The sequence below is a fragment of the Geotrypetes seraphini genome, chromosome 4 (assembly GCF_902459505.1).
Source record: "Geotrypetes seraphini chromosome 4, aGeoSer1.1, whole genome shotgun sequence".
NCBI lineage: Eukaryota > Metazoa > Chordata > Amphibia > Gymnophiona > Dermophiidae > Geotrypetes > Geotrypetes seraphini.
The window spans coordinates 176,477,647-176,498,440 of NC_047087.1; the positions used below are offsets into that span (position 1 = coordinate 176,477,647).

A 20,794-nucleotide genomic window follows, 5' to 3' on the forward strand; every position below is an offset into this window, starting at 1 on the left:
TATTTTGGTATTATGTTTGTTCACTGTATGAGGGTCATCCTATGATGGTGTGTGGCTAAAAATGTGGAGTTTTTTTGCCTAAGGCTCTTGTAAGCATTTGAGTGGGTCTTTGTACCCCCTCTCCTGAGCTTATTATCTGACACTGAGGGCCCCTTTGTTCACCATTAATATTTTCTAACATTACTCCTTAATTATTGTGGTACTCAGTGTTAGTGAGTGTAGAAAGTTTTTGCCCCAATCCTGTCCTTTTTCCCAAGCATTTGTTTTCTTAATTGGTGGGGCAAGTTTCTTTATTATTTCCTTCCAATTCCTCTAGTTGGGAAGACTCTACTCAAACTTTGCCAAAAACAGACCAACATGATTCTCATTGTGCCTCAGGGTCTGCATAAACCATGGTTCCTTCTCCTACAACTCAATGTATGAGAACCCATGACACTTCAAATCTTTCCAACATTGCTGACACTGAACAAGTGTTCTCTTCTCCATCCCAATCTATGTTCATTAACACAGCTTGGTATCTCTCTGAGCAAGTTGATATTTTTGCACTATCTACCAGGGTTAACTACCATTGAAGCTTGTAAAAAATCTGCCACACAGCATTGGTATCATTTCAAGTAGACTTGCTTCAGACTGGTGTAATCTACACATATTAGACCCGATCACACGTCCCCTCTTATAGATTCTAGATTATCTGCTACACTTTTCCAACTCTGGTCTCAAGATTACTTCAGTCAGAGTTCATCTTGGTACTATTAGTGTTTTTTATATACCACTAGACATTTGTGTACATCCTTTGGTTTCCAGATTCATGAAATTCTTTTACCATACCAAACCACCCTTAATGCCTCCTCTAATGACTTGGGACCATAATGTACTTTCTACTCTGATGAAGACTCCATTTGAACCACTCTCAACTTTATCTCTTATGCATCTGATTTGAAAAGTAATATTCCTAATAACTCTCACTTCTGCAGTTTGAGTCAGTGAATTTCAAGCACTTATCAGATCCACTTTATACAACATTCTACCACGACGGAGTAGTTCTTCGCACTCTTCCCAAATTCCTTCTGAAAGTCTCAGAATTTCATCTGAACCAGACTATAGTTCTTGCAGTCTTCTTTCCAGATCACATTCTCACTCTGATGAAGCTGCACTCTACACATTGGACTTTAAACATGCTTTCACTTATTACTTGGATCAGATCACAAACCTCACAGAACTTCTACTCAACTGGTCTTTCATTTGATCCTAATAGGCTTGAAGCTCTTGTTATCAAGAGAGCCATCTCCTTTTGCTATTCTTGGTCTGGGCTGGGCTGACGTTTGAAGGCCCCATCCCTGCAAGTGAAGTTCTTCAGTAGCTCATCTACTGTCTGCTCCCATTGAGGACATCTGTAAAATATCCACCTGAAATCGTATATATACACGGATGACATTATAATTATTATTCCCATAACCTCACTGACCCAAGATACATAATTCATCTCATCTATCTTTACCAAGGTAGAACAATGGACTACGCAATCTAAACTAAAACTGAATTCAGAAAAAAACTTAGACTTTTTTTGGGCAATTTATACCTTCACATCCCACTATTTTTTTGGATAATCATTCCTTCTTTACACTTTGGACTGCAAGCGTGCCTTGGCTTATTACATACAAAGGACTAAGCCACACAACTGTTCATCTCATTTGATCCTAACAGATTGGGCCTCCCTATAATCAAGAGAGCTATTTCCACATGATTAGCAGCATGTATTTTTCTACTATGCTCAGTCTGGTCTGCAGCTCAAGGGACATGTTACAGCACAAAAGGTCCAAGCTATGGCAACATCAGGAGCTTTCTTACATTCTGCTCTTAATGATGAAATTTGCACAGCAGCTACTTGGTCCTTAATTCACATATCTCACCACTGTCTAAAATCCTATTGCAGATGGGATGGTCATTTTGGCCTAGCAGTATTACAGAATTTATTTTCATCTTAATGGCCAACTCTCCCTCCATCCCATTTTAATAAGCAAGGGAGTCCCACATGTGAGAATATGCTGCCTGCTTGTCCTAGGTTAAAGCACAGTTCCTTACCGTAACAGGTGTTATCTGGGTACAGCAGGCAGATATTCTCACATCCCTCCCTCCTCCCCTGGTTGGTTTCTTAGCTTGTGTAGGGAACTGAGGTACTGCAAGCTGGTGTCGGGTGGGAAGGCACATGCATGGTGCGGGCAGTTGCAAACTTTCTGAAAACTTAAAGTGCAAGTACACTTCTACCACTATGTACCGGGCTCTGTGGATGACATCACCCATATGTGAGAATAACTGCCTGCTGTCTCCAGATAACTTCTGTTATGGTAAGTAACTATGCTTTTTCTGTTTACAGAATCCTAGTTTAAACTTTAAAGAAGTAACATATGAACTGGACCACCCTGGATTTCAAGTCCGTGACAGTAAAGGCCTTCAGATTGTGGTTTATGGTATCCAGCGAGGCTTGGGTATGGAAGTGTTCCCAGTTGATCTCATTTATAGACCTTGGAAACACACAGAAGGCCAGGTAAAACAAAAAAAAAATCTGCTGCTTGATAACACTACAGTCTAGCAGGTTTTTTAAGGCTCGATTTATGATCCTCTTTTGGATTGTTTGTTTCATTTGACCTGGCAGTTTACTTTATAAGATTTCTTTCTGAAATACCAGGGCTGTGGAGTTGGTATACTAAACCTTCAACTCTGTCTCCTAATGATATTAGGCTTTAAATGTTTTGATCTGAATCTAAAGTATTGGTAAATATAACTTTAGATCCAGGACAGAGGAATGAGAGATTAAATAATACTTTTACTATCTGTTATAGTGTGTTTATTTCAAAGCTGAATTCTGAGTCGGTGCATTTCTACCAACTCCACACACGATTACTTCTGACTCCACAGCTCTATGGAATCCTATAGTTATGGGCCATTGCACGTTTTGACTCCTCTGCCACCTAGAAACTGTAAAATGCTGTCTCTACAACATCCTCATCTCACTGATGATAGGAAGATCTGAGTCAGGAATCAAACCTAGGTCTGTCCTTTTGTAACTTTTTCATAATTTCAAAAGGTTACAGGTACCTGATACACAATGCCTTATTCTGTATGCCAGTTTTTATAACATTTAAGATTATATTCTCCCATATCCCTCTATCACTCGCTATCCATGAAGTCCTATGCTATAGTATTTTTCCCACATAATCAACCACCAGATTACCAAGCCCTCCTTTCACTGAGGTGGTTCTTTACATTAGCCAGAATAAGTTACATTGCTTTCAATGCATATTCATTGGGGAAATTCTGAAAACCCGACTGGATTCAGCCCTCAAGGAGGGACTTTGGGGACCCTTGCTCTAACCCCTAAGCCAACTTCTGTCAACATATATGAAAAATATTTTTTTTATATCATGTGCGCTCAATGCTCCAACTTAAAGGTCATATAGTAAAGACTAGTGCAGTGTTTCTCATCTCAGTCATGGAGTGCCCCTTTGCCATTCAGGTTTTCAGGATATTCACATTGAAATTGCATAAACTTTATTTGCATACACTGCCTCCATTATAACAATTATAATAATAACTTTATTTTTATATACCGCAATACCACAAACAGTTCAGAGCGGTTTACAGAGGAAGAGACTGTATATAGACAGCAATATTACAGAAAACTTTCAAAATTTGTCTGGAAGTGTTTTAGAAAAACATCGTTTCAAGTTTATTAAAAATTTGTTATCCCCCCTTTTCAGAATTACAAAGAGGCTTTACAACAATAAAAAGGAAAAAACAAGGTAATACAAACACATTAAATGTAATGGCTAAAAAAAAAAAAAAGAAATATCCAATAAAGACAAGTACTAAGACTCGCATATTAAACTGACACAAAAGGAAAGGGTAGAACTACAATAAGTTGAGAAATAAGAACAATTAAGGGAAAAACAAAAAGGTAAGGGGTACTAAAATTTTAATTAGCTGCAATATATATTTGATTTAATAAACCCAGCCTGCATCTTGTACCCTTGTCTGCAGTTTTGTCTTTGTTTTGATTGCACCTCACTGCAGACCCATTTGGATTGTGCTTTGGTTTTTGTTAGAAATACATCAAGGCAGAAGTGGGGTCAGAAAAATTTGTCAGAGAGATAAGTTTTGATTGACTTCCTAAAAGTTTGATAAGAGAGTGCGTTTGAAATAAAGTTGGTTAAACATTTATTCCATTTGCCTGCTTGGGATGATAATGTTCTATCAAGGAATCCCTTGTAGATATAGCCCTTCAAGGATTTAAAAGCGAGCAAGAAGGCACTACGTGTACAAGTTGTGCCTGGAAATTCAAAGTGATGAGACAGATAGATTGGGGATGAACCTGATATAGTTTTGAAGCAAAGACAAGCAAACTTAAAGATGACCCTTGCTTCCACAGGCAGCCATTGTAGTGTTTTGTAATACAAGCTTACATGATCTGATTTTTTGAGGCCATAAATGAGACATACTGCAGCATTCTGGACAATTCTCAGTCGTTTGATGTTTTCTTAAAAGATCCCAAGTATATAATATTGCAATAGTCTAAGGTACAGCAGTCGAAATTTTAAACCTAATATCTCCTTTAACTTATAAGTTAATTACCGTATTTTCACGCATATAACGCGCGGGAACACAGTATGTATGTAAATAAATTGCCATATAGCGCACACACGCGTATACCGCGCATGCTGCTCATTCAAGTAAAACCTCCTCCTGCCTTGCCTACCCGACTCTCCTCTCGCCACCCTGCCCTCTGCCCCGAATCGCCGCCCTGCTCCTGTCTTGCTGCCCCGACTCTCCTCTCGCCGCCCTGCCCTTGAAGTAAAAAAAGAAAAAGCAGCTCACAGCTCTGTAAGCATGCGCAGACCATCTACAGACAAAGAAGATGGTCTGAGCATGCTTGCGCTCAGTTGTCTGCCTTGGGTTGTCAGCACGCCTTTGTCGCGGCACGCTTTTGACCTGTCACCGTGGCGGACCTTTGTCGCGGCGCGCTTTTGATCACCGTGGCCGTGTCCCCCCCTCATCCCGTTCTGTTGTCTATCTGGCCTTGTAATTGGCCCAGTGACCCATTGAATAGTATTTTGCGTATACAACAGCATCCCAGCCATTGGGTAAGCCTATAAAAGATCATTAGTGCTGCATGTAGAGCCCACATTTTAATTTTGATCTCTTCAGATTGGTATTCTGCATTTATCTAGTAGAGTTTATCGATTAAATTTAAATTTACCGGTAAAGTTTTTTTCTAAAACATCATAATGCCAGGAATGAGACGAAAGTCATATACAGTGGACTTTAAGCTTAAAGTCGTTGCGAAAGCTGAGGAAATAGGCAACCGGGCCGCAGCGAGAGAGTTCGATGTTGGAGAAACATCGGTGCGTGAATGGAGAAAAGTTAAGAAGGAACTGGAGAAATGCAATCTGCGAAAACGGGCACGTCATGGGGCAAAACCAAAATGGCCTGAGCTGGAGGATGACTTGAAGCAGTGGATTCTGGGGAGAAGGGAGCAAAATCAATCAGTCTCTACCGTTGCAATTCAGATGAAAGCAAAACTACTTGCCAATGGAAGAGGAATACCCGACTTTAAAGCTGGCTTCACATGGATCTCAAAATTTATGAAAAGGAACGGACTATCGGTTCGAATGAGAACAACTGTTGGCCAGCGACTTCCGGATGACTGGCAGCAAAAATTGATAGATTTCCGTGACTTTGTCGCCAAAGAAATATCTGAACTTGTCATCACTGCAAAGGACGTCATCAACATGGCTGAAATTCCAATGGCATTCGACATTCCAGCTACAAGAACCGTAGCCCCCACAGGTACTAAATCTGTTGCCATCACCACAACTGGGCATGAAAGAAAGTGTTTTACAGTAGTTCTTGGTTGCTTAGCTAGCGGGGTTAAGATAAAGCCCATGGTCATTTTTAAAAGGGTCACTGCCCCGTGAAAAACTGCTCATCAGTGTGGCTGTGCACTGCAACAAGAAGGGATGGATGGTCTGCGACATAATAAGATTGTGGGTAAGACAGGGTGGATTTTTTTCAAAAAAATCCTTGTTAATTTTTGATGCCATGGCTGCCCACAAAGAAAAAAATATTCAGGCCTACATTAATTCTACTGGTGCTCACATCGCTGTGATACCTGGAGGCCTGACGTGTAAGCTGTAGCCACTTGACATCGCAGTGAATCATCCATTCAAGACCTTTGTTCGAAGGGAGTGGGAGGAGTGGATGCAGAGCGGCACGCACGAATACACACCCACGGGGCGGCTGAAGCGGGCAACTTTCACAGAAGTCTGCAAGTGGGTGGCTTCAGCATGGGATAAAATAACACCAGATACTATTCGAAACGGATTTAGAAAAGCGGGCATTGTTTATGAAACCAATGACACTAATCATGCAGCAGAAGGAGGCAAAAACACGGATATCAGCGATGATGATGACGATATCACTTCGGAAATAAACGAGGATCGTCTGCAGGCCGTGCTCACTTTATTTAATGACGATGATGACAATTCGGATTTTGATGCATTCAACGATTCAGATGACTGTGATGATGATGACTGAATAAACCAGTAAACTTTGTTTATTTACAACTTTACCGTAATTACGGTAACTATTTAGATTATTTTGTCCTCGATACTTCGTTTGATCTAGATTACCGGTAAATGTTATAGTTTATAAGAATGAACATGTGATTTCTGTTCTTGTTGCTGAATTTATACTCACTAACTCTAGATTAAAAGTTATACGGTAGTTTATAAGAATGAACAGTTTTTTTCTTTTTTCGTTTTTGGTTGGAGGGTGTGTGAATGGTGCGTGAGTTCTCCTATGTCTGGTTGAGGTGGATTGAATTATTTAGCTGAAGAAATTACGGTAGTTCTCCCCCCCCAGCAACGCTATCTGCTTTTACCATAACTTCTGGCCACTTCATTTTTAAGCTTAGATCTTTCCTTCCAAACGGAGACCTTGCTAGATGTCAAATACAGCACAAGGTAACTTTACATGGACTTAGCTGTGCAGGAAATGTGAATCTCCTCATACACCCACCATTTAGTGTAAAAATGTGCAAAGGTCTGGTTTTTTCTTTCGATCACTACATAGCCTAATGCCACACAAGCAGCCTGTTACAAACATATTCTGAAGGTCAATGCTAAGGTTAACAAAGTTTCCTTCCTTGGACCACAAGGAGATACTAACAAACCACTGGAAGAGATCCCAAAACAACTACCCAGGCACAACATCCAAAGACCCACTCAGTGTGTGAACCAGTTGAGTGGAGTGGACTAATGGGGGGGTGGAAATGGGCCTGGAGTTTGCTCAGCAGAATTTCCCAGACCACCTCTTCCTCTCAACACATTGACACGCTGGTGGGTTTATTTTATAGCTTTTTCACCCCTTTGGATTCTCCTAACCACACTGGCCCCCCACACCCCTGAAGTCATGTCCCCCCCTTGAAGTCCTGTGTCCCCCTTTGAAGTCCTGTTCCCCCCTGAAGTCCTGTCCCCCCTCCCTTGAAGGCCCACCCCACCCTGAAGGACCGCTGGCCCCCCACCCTGAAGGACCGCTCGCATCCCCCCCGACATCCGATTCATCCCCCAGCCCTCCCCGCACCGTTTGCGGTGGAGAAGCAGCCTACCGTGGGTTCGCGATGGCAGTGAGCCCTGCGCTGCTTCCTCTGCCGCGGTCCCACCCCCTCTCTGACGACACCCCCAATCGATCACCGATCAATCCGTAGCAGGACTTCACAGTCCAAACATAATATCAAAATCCCTACTACTCCCATTGTTCGCCGATTTAGTTTTGAACTGTATTCTGGTTTTTCCTTTTTTCCTCTTCCTTTCCCCTTTTCTTCCTTTTTCCCCCCTACTTCTTTTAATTAATAATCTTATTTTATTCCATCTTCTGAGTTGCTTGCTTTCAAATAAAGCCTTTTATCCAATCTACATTATGCAATTCCTTTTCCCCCCTGTATTTTCACAAATCATATATTCATTGGTTCTTTTTGTTGGGTAAGGAACTCTATAAGCTCTTTTGGTTCCTCAAATTGGCAGGTCTTATTATCAGTTGAATTCTTCATTATTGCAGGGTACATAACACTGTACCTTGCTCCTAACTCCTTTAGTTTAGGTCTTAGTTGTAGGTATTTTTTCCGTTTTTCAGCATTGGCTTTAGCAAAATCAGGAACGAAAATCAATTTTGCTCCTTTATATTTTAATTCATTATTGGCTTTAGTCAAATTTAAAATTTCTATAGCCTGCTGATACCGCATTACTCTGAATATTAACGGTCTTGGAATCCCTATTGTATTTGATTTTAATGGGATTCTATGAGCCCTCTCGATCTCTAATGGAAATCTAGGCCTCAGTGGCACTAATTTAGGTATAATACTTTCTAAAAATGTAATGGCATCTTTCCCCTCCAAGCCCTCTGGTAAATTTAAAACTCTCATATTACGTCTGGACCTGTTATCAATATGTTCAATTCTTTTTTCCAGGCGTTGAATTGATTGATGATCAGTTTTACATTGTAGCAAAGTTTCTTCTGCTTTTTCCATTCACTCTTCCAGCTGAACCGCACGAGCATTAGCAATTTCCATTTTCTTTGCTAAGTTAGATACTTTCTCCTTTACCTCTAGCATATTTCGTAACTCAACTATAATGCCTGTGCTGTCATTAACTTCGTCCAATGGAAGAGGCACTCTGGATGGAGTCGTCAGATCGGCCTTAATCCTTTTTGCATTTTCTCCCGCAAATGCCGAATCATTCTTTGACGCATTGAGGACATTTTACCTATCTAAAATCTTCAAAATCGATCGATTCTTAAACAGTATTACCACAAAGGCTTTTGGAGGTACGGAGCTCAACTATTAAGCCTCCACCATGTTAGGCGTCCAAGCCATGCCCCCATTATTCGCTGTTTTCTATTAAAAACCATTGTGAATATAGTGAAACCGTGAATAACATGGTGGGAGACCTGGTCTGTTCCTGAAGGAGAGGCAAAACACGGTGAAGAAAGTGCTGGGAATCAGCAATTTTCTCTGTAAATGCTTAGAATCAGCGATTTCTCTCTGCAAGCTGATGTAATTTGGGGGAGAAGCCAGCAAGCTAAAAACCGTGAATAATTGAAACTGCAAATGCTGAAACCGCAAATACGGAGGGAGAAGTGTATATATCTTTACCCTGAGTAGCCAGACATGTCCACTCTGATCTTTGTATACTTCTTCAATCCCAGTTCTCTAAGTATAACAATTCCTCTCACTTTTGTCATCCTGCTTGATGAGCTACCACATCTTCAAAATGTTTTGTCTTAAGCAGATGTGCATTCCTAGATCTTAGTGTTTCCTTGCAACATACAGACATCCAGTGGTCTCAAACTCAAACCTTTTTGATCACATTTTGGATTTGTAGGTACGTAGAGGGCCTCAGAAAAAAATAGTTAATGTCTTATTAAAGAAATGACAATTTTGCATGAGGTAAAACTCTTTTTAGTTTATAAATATTCCCTTTTGGCTAAGTCTTAATAATATTGTAAATTATAGCTAAAGAGACATATGATCAAGAAACTGTTTTATTTTACTTTTGTGATTATGATAAACATACCTAGGGCCTCAAAATAGTACCTGGTGGGCCGTATGTGGCCCCTGGGCCGCGGGTTTGAGACCACTGCTCTAAGCTATGTAGCTGTGTGTCCACTCGTTTCCTTTCAGAATCCAGTGCAGCAGTTCTTAGATGCCCTGTCCCAAGAGTAGCACTTCCCCATCTTCCTCCCTAAAACATTTCTTCCAAATGAACAGCAGCAGTGACACAGCCTCTGTATGTTCCCAGTTCTGCCCTGGAACCGGAAGAGTATGTTGAGAGTACATCCATGAGTGAGGCAGGCTGTTTTGCCCCCACCTCCCCCCCTGCTGCTCATTGGAAGAAATAGCATCAGCAACCTGGGAGGTGGTGGGAAGGAGGTAAGGAACTGCTCTTGGTTTATGGCAGAAGAGGAGTGGTGCGGCTCTTGTTTGCGGCCACACTGGAGAGGGCCTGGACAAGAAGCTGCTGGGAATTCGGTAAGGTGCTGGCAGGAGCTTTTGTGCTGCTGTCTAGCCTGGGGGTGGAAGCTGGTAGTTTGGCGGCCTCACTGCAGTAGGGAAGCAGCATTCACAATTTGCTGCTATTGGCTTCAGGTCTTTCTCTCTGTCGGGTCCTGTTCGCAGGAACAGGAAGTAGGTGGGACCCAGCAAAGAAGAAGGTCCGATGCTGACAAGAGCAGCGAATTGTGAGCACTGCGCTGCTGACTGGGGAGGGGAGCAGAGAGGGGAGAGAATTGCTGCATCTGACTAGGGAGAGGGAGGGAGTGATAAGTGAGAGAAGGGGAAGGAAATGCCAGACCATGGAGAGGGGAGGGAGATAAGCCAGGGCATGAAGGAAAGGAGAAGAGAAATGCCAGAGTAGTATAGGGGAGGGGGTGGAGATAAAGAAAGAAAAATGGAGAGGGAATGAAGTTAAAATGAATCTTCTACAAAAAAGAAGAGGCACAGGATAGACAGCTTATGGAAGGGACATAGAAAGAGAAAATATGCTATATTGAAAGGGGAGAGGGTTGGCATTGGGTGGAAGAGAGAGGGCGGACAGTGGATGGAAGGGATAGAGGCTGCATGGAAGGGAGAGGACAGACACTGAATAGAAGAGTGAAAATGTGATTAAAGCAGAAATGACAAAAGGAAGTATTTTTTTTTTTTGTTGTTGTTGCTGTAAAATAAAATACATGTGGTATTCATTGTTTCCTCTAAGCTGCACAGCCACGCATGTCTTTTGAGAACCCCATTCACCTGTTCTTGCTTGTTGCACACTAGGGCAGCACTTCCTCACCTTCGTCTTGATTCCAGGGTCTATCTTCACAGGCAAAGATTCCTTTTTTGCAGCTTCTTGTAGTCTGGGATTCTTCCCCCCCTCCCCCCATCCCATTGGGATCCATCGCTGCAGCCCAAATGTCTTTTCATTCAGGCAGTTGGAAGAGTGAGTGAACATGCTTCTGGGCCTCTGAAGGTAGCATGTTTATTCACGCTGCTAGCTATATGAAGAATGAAAGAGTGGCTTCCTTACTGAATCCCTTGGAGAGGAGGAACGTGTGTGTGTGTGGGGGAGGGGGGCATTAGAGAAATGTTGGACAGCGAGGATGGAGAAGGAAAAAAAGGAAGATGCCAGACCTCCTGGGAAGGGAAGGACAAATACTCTAGACCACAGGTGTCAAAGTTGGTCCTCGAGGGCCGGAATCCAGTCGGGTTTTCAGGATTTCCCCAATGAATATGCATGAGATCTATGTGCATGCACTGCTTTCAATGCATATTCATTGGGGAAATCCTGAAAACCCGACTGGATTACGGCCCTCGAGGAGGGACTTTGACACCCCTGCTCTAGACCATGGTAGGGAATAAGAGGAGGAGGGAAGAGAAGGCAAGAAGAGGAGATACCAGACCAGAAGGAGAGAGGTTAGACCACTGGAGGGGGAGGGAAGGAAAGAGAGAGAGAGATGCTAGACCATGGAAGGAGGAGAAAAAGAGAGATTCCAGACTAGGCTACAGAGGAAGAAGGAAGGGAAGGAGAGGAGAGAGATACCAAATCACAAGAAGAGGGAAAGGGAAAGAGAGAGAGATGCCAGACTAGGGAAGGGAAGGAGGGGGAGAAAGTTGGGGTGGAAGAGAAGGACAGAAAGATGCTAGACCACAAAGGGGGAGTAAGGAAAGGAGAGTGATGCCAGAATGTTGGAAGGAGAGAGGAAAAACCACTAGAAGGGGGGAGGAGGGGTAGGAGATGCTGCAAAGAGAGGAAGGAAATGGTGCACTGGAATGGGAGGGGTGGGGAAGGGAAGGGAAGAGAGATGGAAAAAATGCTGTTTAAGAAAAAAGTGGAATAGGGGAGAAGAGGAAGAAAGAGGAAAGGTGGTACACATGGATGAAGGAGGGGAAGGAATTGAAAAGGAAGCAGAAAAAATGAATATTAATTATATCTATAGCGCTACATATGTACGCAGCACTGTACATAGTCACAAAGACAGTCCCTGCTCAAAAGAGCTTACAGTCTAAACAAACAGGATGTCATGAAAGAGTTTTAGCAGTAGTTTTGAATCTTTTATTTATTTATTTATTTTTGACAAAGCAGCATCTAATTTGCTTTACTAAATAGATGTTTAATTATCTTTTTCAATAACTGATAGGTGAACTTTCAGAAACCATATAAATTAAACTAGTAGGATCATTACAGGTCATAGCAGAGAGGTTAAGGTAAAATAGTCCCCTGTATGCAAGTACCAAATTGTGAAGAACTTATGGAGGCTACCACTTGTATGATGATTTCTTGGCAGACAGCAGGGTGGTTTACCCAGTGGCATAGTAAGATGGGGGGTAGACTACCCTGGGTGTCGTCTTGAGGGGGGGGACACTGGCACCTCTTCTCCCCCCCCATGCCACACTTGTATCCTCCCTTCCCCACTTCCCGTACTTCCCCCAAATCTTCACCAGCGCAAGCAACTACTCTAGACTGCTGCTCATGCTAGCCTGGCTCCCTCTGAAATCGCCTCCGGATTGCCAAAGATGGATTATAGGTCAGAAAGTGAAGGAGAGAGAAACAACGAATGGATAAGAAGGTCCTGGAAATAGAGTTAAGGGCACAGACAGAAGGAAGTGCAACCAGAGACTGGGAAAAGATGATTTGAAAAATAAAATCACCAGACAACAAAGGTTGAATAAATGATTTTCATTTTCAATTTAATGATTGAAATAAGTTGGTTTTGAGAATTTACATCTGCTGTCTATATTTTGCACTGTTCACGAAGAAATGTATTTGTTTCTATTTCTCTGGTATTGAACTGCATGCATGCAGAGTCTGGCATCTTAGGGTTTTGTATGTGTATATTAGGGCTTTTAGTTTGTGGTCCTGTATTTGCTTAGGGTTTATCTGTGTTCTGCATGTGTGATCAAGGCAGGTGTTCTGGTAAGAATGAATGTCGAGAAGCATTATTGGTGTCATGGCCTGAAGTAGGAACATATTGGTCAGCTCTCCTTCACCCCTTTTGGACTCAAAACGGCCCTCACTTTATGGAAGTGGGGAGGAAAGAGGAGCCAGATGCTGGATGGTATTTTGCACATAGTACAGGGGGAACATGCATTGCAGTACAGGGGGAACATGCATTGCTTTCTCTTTCTAGTTAAATAGAAATAATTTAACATCTCAATCTTTTTTTTTAGTAGAATTTGACTTAATTTTCAAAAATTGCTTGCCTTTGTGTGCTCACAATGTGCCAGCCCAGCCCAAACCAACTGCTGCTCAGAACACTTGACTTGCACAGCTGCTTCCCTGACTTAGAGGGAACATTGGCTGTGGTCTACATGAATTGGGTTTGTGATCAGGATTGTCGACTGTGTTCTGGAGCTTGAGTACCCTTAGTTTAAATCGTGCCTTTTCCATGATTACATTGAATACAAAAATTAAATAGTACAGTCTCGGGAACAAGAAAAACACATTCAACTATATTAATTTGCCTTGAGCTTTAGATTTGTGTTATTGGTCTAAAAAATTGTCACTGGAATAGTATTTTGCTGATTGCTTATGATATATATTGTGGGGGAGGGCAATGGTTATCTGTCTGAAGTGTTTAATAGATTTTCTGCTTGCCTTTATAGCTGTCCTTTATTCAGCACTCTCTAATGAATCCGGAGATCTTCTGTTTTGCTGATTATCCATGTCATACTGTTGCTATAGACATTCTGAAAGCACCACCAGAGGATGACAATCGGGAGATTGCTACATGGTAAATCTGACTGTTCTTGTGGGTACTTAAGATGGAACTTGCAGGGTATAGCTTTCTGTAGGGTATCTGTTTGCTGCACTGAGTATAATTGTCTGCTATTCTGTCAGAACAGCTTGCAACTAAGTTTTCAGTCATATGAGTGTGATTGGATTGATATCTGTAATTTTAAAAAAAAAAAAAGAAAAAAAAGTTGTTTTACTAACTATCTTTGAAACTACTCCATTGGGCTCCACTGGCTTCCTGTTATCTCCAGGGTCCACTTTAAATGTGCCTGCCTAACCTTCAAGATCCTCCACGGCATCCTTCCTCCTCTCATTCCTCTATCCTGGAATTCCTCAAATCCAATTTCCACTAGATCCACGCAAAAACTAAAATTGTCCTACCCCTCCTTAAAAGGCATCTCCCTCGTTGGTAAACTTGTGTCCTCCTTCCCCTTCAGAATCACTCAGCTCTGGAATAGTCTCTCTTCCCCTCTTCGTAACTTGAGCTCCCTTCTACTATTCCGTAAGCATCTGAAGACCTGGCTCTTCTCCAAAATGTAACCTCTTCCCCTCCCTGGTACTCTTAGCCCTAACCTCTCTTCTTACTTACTTATATAATTCCATTGGAGTTCCGTTCTATCCCAAACCATGTAAACCATGTCGAGCTCCACTTGTGGAGATGATGCGGTATATAAACCCAAGATTTAGTTTAGTTTAGTTAGTAGTGAGATGTAAATGTGTAGACTGAAGACCTTGTTGCAGCATTGGTTGCCCACTTGAAGAATTTCTCCAAATGGATTAGTTTTTGACACAGCTATACTTAAATTGTTACCAAGTCAGGCAATGGAAGGAACCTACAGAGTATCTAGCAATCACAAACATATGTAAAAAAAGCCTCAAACTTAAGTGGCAGCATAAATAAAGAAACTTCTAGCTGCCTTAAATCTTCTCTGACATAACAAAACTCCACAGAGAACTTGCTCCATATTTCAAAAAGGTTCAAACCACTATCTGTGCGCTGGAAAATTAGAAAATCAGTCATCTTTAGCTGGAGAATCAAACACATAGTTAGTTCATATTCCCCAAATGTTCGCAAAATCTTCAGTTCCATAGCATGCCTCTAGACCAGGGTTTTTCAATGCGCGGTACAGATACGCAGGCCGCTCACTGGGGGTATGCAGGCTGAACTCCACTTGCCATTGCCACCCGCTACATTTAATTACAGTCCCGCTGGTACCGTAACTATGGGAAGGGAAGAACATAAGAAGTGCCATCTCCGGATCAGACCTTCGGTCCATCAAGTCCGGTGATCTGTACACGCGGAGACCCTGCCCGATGTATACCAGGCGTAATTTTAGTCACCCATATCCCTCTATGCCTCTCGTAAGGAGATGTGCATCCAGTTTGCTTTTGAACCCTAGGACGGTCGATTCCGCAATAACCTCCTCTGGGAGGGTATTCCAGGTGTCAACCACTCTCTGCGTGAAGCAGAATTTCCTGATATTTGTCCTGAACCTGCCTCCCCCCCCCCTTTTAGCTTCATTCCGTGTCCTCTTGTCCGTGTCAAGTTGGACAATGTAAATAATTTTTTCTGCTCTATTTTGTCGATTCCTTTCAATATTTTGAAGGTCTTGATCATATCCCCTCGTAGTCTCCTTTTCTCAAGGTAGAACAATCCCAGTCTCTTCAGTCGATCCTCGTATTCCAGTTTCTCCATACCCTTTACTAGGTTCGTTGCTCGTCTCTGCACCCCCTCCAGCAGTTTTATATCCTTCTTTAGGTTGGGAGACCAATGTTGGATGCAGTATTCCAAGTGGGGTCTGACCATTGCTCTATAAAGCGGCATTATGACCTTCTCCAATCTATTCATTATTTCCTTCTTTATCATGCCCAAAATTCTATTTGCTTTCTTTGCCGCCGCACATTGTGCTGACGGTTTCAGGGTCCTATCTATCAGTACTCCCAGGTCCTTTTCTTGTTCGCTCTTACCCAGAGTTACACCTGACATTCTATACTCGTATTCCTTATTCTTACTGCCTAAATGCATTACTTTGCATTTCTCCACATTGAACTTCATCTGCCATTTCTCTGCCCATTTCTCTAACTGACACAAGTCTCTCTGGAGTACCTCGCTATCCTCCTGTGATCTGATTGCCTGGCATAACTTTGTGTCGTCTGCAAACTTGATGATCTCACTGGATGTTTCTTCTTCAAGGTCATTGATATAAATATTAAATAGGATCGGCCCAAGTACCGAGCCCTGGGGTACACCACTAGTAACTTTCTCCCAGTCTGAGAACTTCCCATTTATGCCCACTCTCTGCTTTCTGCTCTCCAACCATTTGCCTATCCATCTTAGTATATTTCCCTCTATTCCATGGCTTTGTAGTTTCCTGAGAAGTCTTTTGTGTGGAACTTTGTCCAACGCTTTCTGGAAGTCTAAGTATATTATGGCCACTGGTTCTCCACTATCAATTTGTTCATTCACGGTCTCAAAAAATTGAAGTAAATTCGTTAAACATGATTTCCCTTTCCTGAAGCCATGTTGGCTGGCTTTCATCAGGTCGTGTGTATCCAAGTGCTGGACTTTGCTATCCTTGATCAGTGCTTCAACCATCTTTCCAGGGACAGACATAAGGCTCACAGGTCTGTAGTTGCCCGGTTCACCTCTCGATCCTTTTTTGAAAATTGGCATGGCATTTGCTATCTTCCAGTCGTCCGGTATCTGTCATAAGAACATAAGAAACGCCTTCACCGGATCAGACCTTAGGTCCATCTATTCCGGCGACCCGCACACGCGGAGGCCAAGCCAGATGCTCCCAGATGGAGACCCTGATCACCCGTATCCCTCAATGTGATTTACAAGGAGGTGTGCATCCAACTTACGCTTGAAACCCAGTCCTAATTGTCAGGTTGGCAAGTTTTTGCAATAACTCTCCGATTTCAACCTTCAATTCTTTTAAGATTCTCGGGTGAATTCCATCCGGTCCAGGGGATTTATCTCTTAAGTTTGTCGATCTGGTAGTATATCTGGTCCAAGTCCACTTCTACTGTTGTGAGGCTGTCTTCTATTCCTCTTTTAAATACTGCCACTGCTTCTGGTATTATTGCGGTGTCCTCCTTTGTAAAGACGGACGCAAAGAAGGAATTAAGTTTATCTGCAATTTGTTTGTCTTCCATGATGTGCCCTTTTTTTCCCTGGTCGTCCAGGGGTCCCACCGCCTCTTTTGCGGGTTTTTTCCCTTTTATGTATCTAAAGAAGGGCTTGAAGTTTTTGTCCTCTTGCGCTATTTTCTCTTCATAGTCCTTTTTGGCATCCCTTACCGCCTTGCGACATTTCTTCTGGCCATCTTTATGTTTGTTCCAAGCTTCGGTAGTTTTCATGCCTTTCCATTTTTTGAAAGAGTCCTTATCCCAGGACAAGCAGGCAGGTATTCTCACTAGTGGGTGATGTCATCTGACAGAGCCCCGATACGGACATCTCACAAGCATGTCTTGCTTGAAGAAATTCAGAAGTTTCGAGATGCCCGCACCGCGCATGCGCCAGTGCCTTCCCGCCCGATGGTCCGGGCGTGTCTCCTCAGTTCTTTTCTTTCCGCAGAGCTGAGAAGTCTTTCTTCAATTCTGCGCTGATCGAACTCCCGTTCTTTTGCCTTCCATAGCCGCAGTTTTGAGTTTCTTTTACTCTTATTGTGTGTTTTATTTCTTTTCTTTCTTTTAAAAAAAAAAAAAAATTTCTTCTGGCGACTTCGCCGGGTCGGCCGCGTGGTGCAGGCCCCGCTCCTTCGATCTCGCGGCGGAGCTTTTTCGGCCTATGTCCCGGCCAATCACCGGTTTTAAAAAGTGTAGCAAGTGCCAGCGCGCGATTTCGCTGACGGACCCACATCGACGCTGCCTGCAGTGTCTTGGTCCAGAACATTTCCCGAAATCGTGCCGGCCTTGTTCCACACTCACAGCGCGGGCGTTTAAGCGTCGCTGTTTTTTGTGGGAGTCGATGTTCAAGATGGAAGCTGCTCAAGAACCATCCGCTTCGACTTCGACTGGTGCTTCACCTTCACATGCGAAGCCCACCACCGTTCCTGCTGCTCCGGGTCTCCTGAAACCAGCTTCGTTTGTCCCAGTTGCGACCCCATCTTCGGCGCCAGTGCCTTCCGTCTCTCAGGTTCAGGTACCGTCTTCCACAATTTCACCCGTGGTTATCAAGGTGCCGAAAGCTTCGAAGCAAAAGCACTCGACCACGAAGGAGCGCGAAGACTGTGCTGGAGGACCCCCTTTCAGTGCGGATCCCTCCATATCGGCTTCGTTGCGGTCTCTTTTGGAAGCTCAATTTGTCGAGCTCATGCAAACCATGGGGCCCAGATTGATTGCCACCATTCAGGGTGATCTCCCGGTCCCGGTCCCAGGGGGCGGACCGCCCCCTCCTCCTCCTCCTACTCGCCGGTCGACCTCGCTGCTTGGCGAGGAGGAGCGACGTATGGCGGCCGGTCCCTCGAGGCGGGCCTCCTTCAGTGATATGCCTCCTTTAGAGCCCATCACGCCTCCGTTCGAAGAGGCCTGGAATTCCTCTTCGGGTAATCGAAGTCCTGGGCATCGTAAATCGCAGGAAGAGTTCTTCCGCACTCCATACCAGGCCTGGGCTGCGGCTCGGGAGGCGTCGAATCTACCGCCTCTTCGATCCACGGCCTCGAGTCCCATCTGCTCGCTAGAGGCGTCGGGGGACCATGCTAAGCATCGTCATTCTAGATCCCCCTCCAGACACCGGGAGGGGCATCGGTCCAGGCATTCCTCACGGCACTCCTCGAGGCACTCGGAGGTTTCGCCGCAGAAGAAGCAGCCACGCATGGGATACTCTTCCTCAGACATGTCCCCTCCACAGGGGCCGGAGTATGAGGAACCATCCACCTCTTATTCTCCCTGTCGCTCCCAGGTCTCTTTGGACCCCGAGGCCTCGACTTCGTCTAGTCCTTCTCTGAGACCGATGCTGGCGGATAAATTGTCTTTTTCTTCCTTCCTCCGGCAGATGGCGGATGACCTCGACATTACTTTGGACACCGGTTCCCGGTACTCCAAGGAATACCTCGACACCATGCATTTGCCTCATCCTCCTGCGGAGTCTCTTCGCCTTCCTCTCCACAAACTTCTCGACCAAACGTTCATGAGATGTTTTGAGACGCCATACTCCATTCCTGCGGTCCCCGGCAAGTTAGATGCCCGATACCGCACGGTCCATCACAAGGGGTTCGAGGGCCCTCAACTTTCCCACCAATCCCTGCTGGTCGAATCGTCCCTCAAGCGTTCCCATCCGTCCCAGGTGTACGCCTCGGTGCCTCCGGGACGCGAGGGCAGGACCATGGACAAGTTTGGCAGGCGGATATACCAGAACTCGATGATGGCTTCCAGAGTTCTTAATTATACATTCCATTTTGCTTCTTATTTGGAGTTTTTCCTGCCTGTGCTTCGGAAGTTCACGCCTTACATTGAATCTCAGGCTCGCTTCGAGTTTGAAGAAGTTGTGGCTTCGCTGTCCCAGCTGCGCCTTCAACTGATGCAGTCTTCCTATGACGCCTTTGAGCTCGCGGCTCGAGCTGCTGCTTGCTCCGTGGCCATGCGTCGTCTGGCCTGGCTTCGCACCATTGACATGGACCCGAACCTCCAGGACAGGCTGGCCAATGTTCCTTGTGCGGGAGCGGATTTATTTGACGAGTCTATCGAGACTGTGACGAAGAAGCTCTCTGACCATGAAAAGTCTTTTCAGTCTATTCTTCGGTCTAAGCCTCAACAGTCTCGACCTGCCAGGCCGCCCTTGATCTATCAGAGGCGTTACACTCCGAGGCAAGCTCCAGCTGCCAGGCAGCCTGCAAAACGACAGCCTCCGCAAAAGGCTCCGCAGAAGCCTCAGCCGTCTAATGTCCCTAAGGCCACTCAGCCTTTTTGACTCTCTCTTAGGGAGCATAACCAACCTCATTCTGCCATTCCCTGTTTTCCCCATTGGGGGTCGCCTCCATCATTTTTTCCATCGATGGATGGCTATTACCTCCGACCTCTGGGTCCTTTCCATCATCAAGGAAGGGTACTCTCTGCAATTCCATCGGGTCCCCCGGACGACCCTCCAAGAGAGTATCCTTCAAATTTGACTCAGACCGCCCTTCTTCTTCAGGAAGCTCAAGCTTTGCTCCGGCTTCGTGCCATCGAGCCGGTGCCTGTGGACCAGCACAACCGGGGGTTTTACTCCCGGTACTTCCTTGTCCTGAAGAAGATGGGCGACCTGAGACCCATACTGGACCTCCGGGTCCTCAACAAGTTCTTGGTCAAGGAAAGGTTTCGCATGCTGACCCTTGCTTCCCTCTACCCCCTCCTCGAGCAGAACGACTGGTTATGCTCTCTAGATCTCAAGGAGGCCTACACTCACATTCCCATTCATCCGGCCTCTCGCAAGTTCCTCAGATTTCGGGTGGGACATCTACATCTGCAGTATCGAGTGCTTCCATTCGGCCTATCCTCGTCTCCCAGAGTCTTCACGAAGTGTCTGGTAGTGGTGGCCGCGGCACTCCGGAACAGGGGTCTTCAGGTATTTCCCTACCTCGACGACTGGCTCATCAAGGCCCCCTCGGCTCCAGAGGTCATCTCGGTGACCCTAACCACTATTTACTTCCTGCAGAGTTTGGGCTTAGAGATCAACTTCCCAAAATCTCATCTACAGCCTACCCAGTCTCTCCCATTCATCGGAGCAGTCCTGGACACCATTCGACTCAGAGCTTTCCTTCCTCCTCAACGCATGGATGCTCTTCTTCGTCTCTGCCAGTCTGTGTCTTCTCGCCAGTCCATCTCAGCGAGACACATGATGGTCCTCCTGGGCCACATGGCCTCTACAACTCATGTGACGCCTTTTGCCAGACTCCATCTCATAATTCCTCAGTGGACCCTGGCTTCTCAATGGACTCAGGTGTCAGATCCGTTGACTCGGCACATCATAGTCACTCCTGCTCTTCGGC

General features: G+C 44.5%; 1 protein-coding gene across 13 annotated transcripts in view; it reads left to right on the forward strand.

Annotated features, from left to right (window-relative positions):
• The window catches only part of CNOT1 (CCR4-NOT transcription complex subunit 1), a 1,050,915-nt gene that overhangs the window by 286,982 nt on the left and 743,139 nt on the right, over positions 1–20,794 (forward strand). For all 13 annotated transcript variants that reach the window (XM_033940598.1, XM_033940586.1, XM_033940591.1 and 10 more), the window contains 2 exons: positions 2,375–2,545; positions 13,694–13,821. In XM_033940598.1, coding sequence (XP_033796489.1) covers positions 2,375–2,545; positions 13,694–13,821 — 299 coding nt within the window. The remainder of the gene's footprint in view (positions 1–2,374; positions 2,546–13,693; positions 13,822–20,794) is intronic.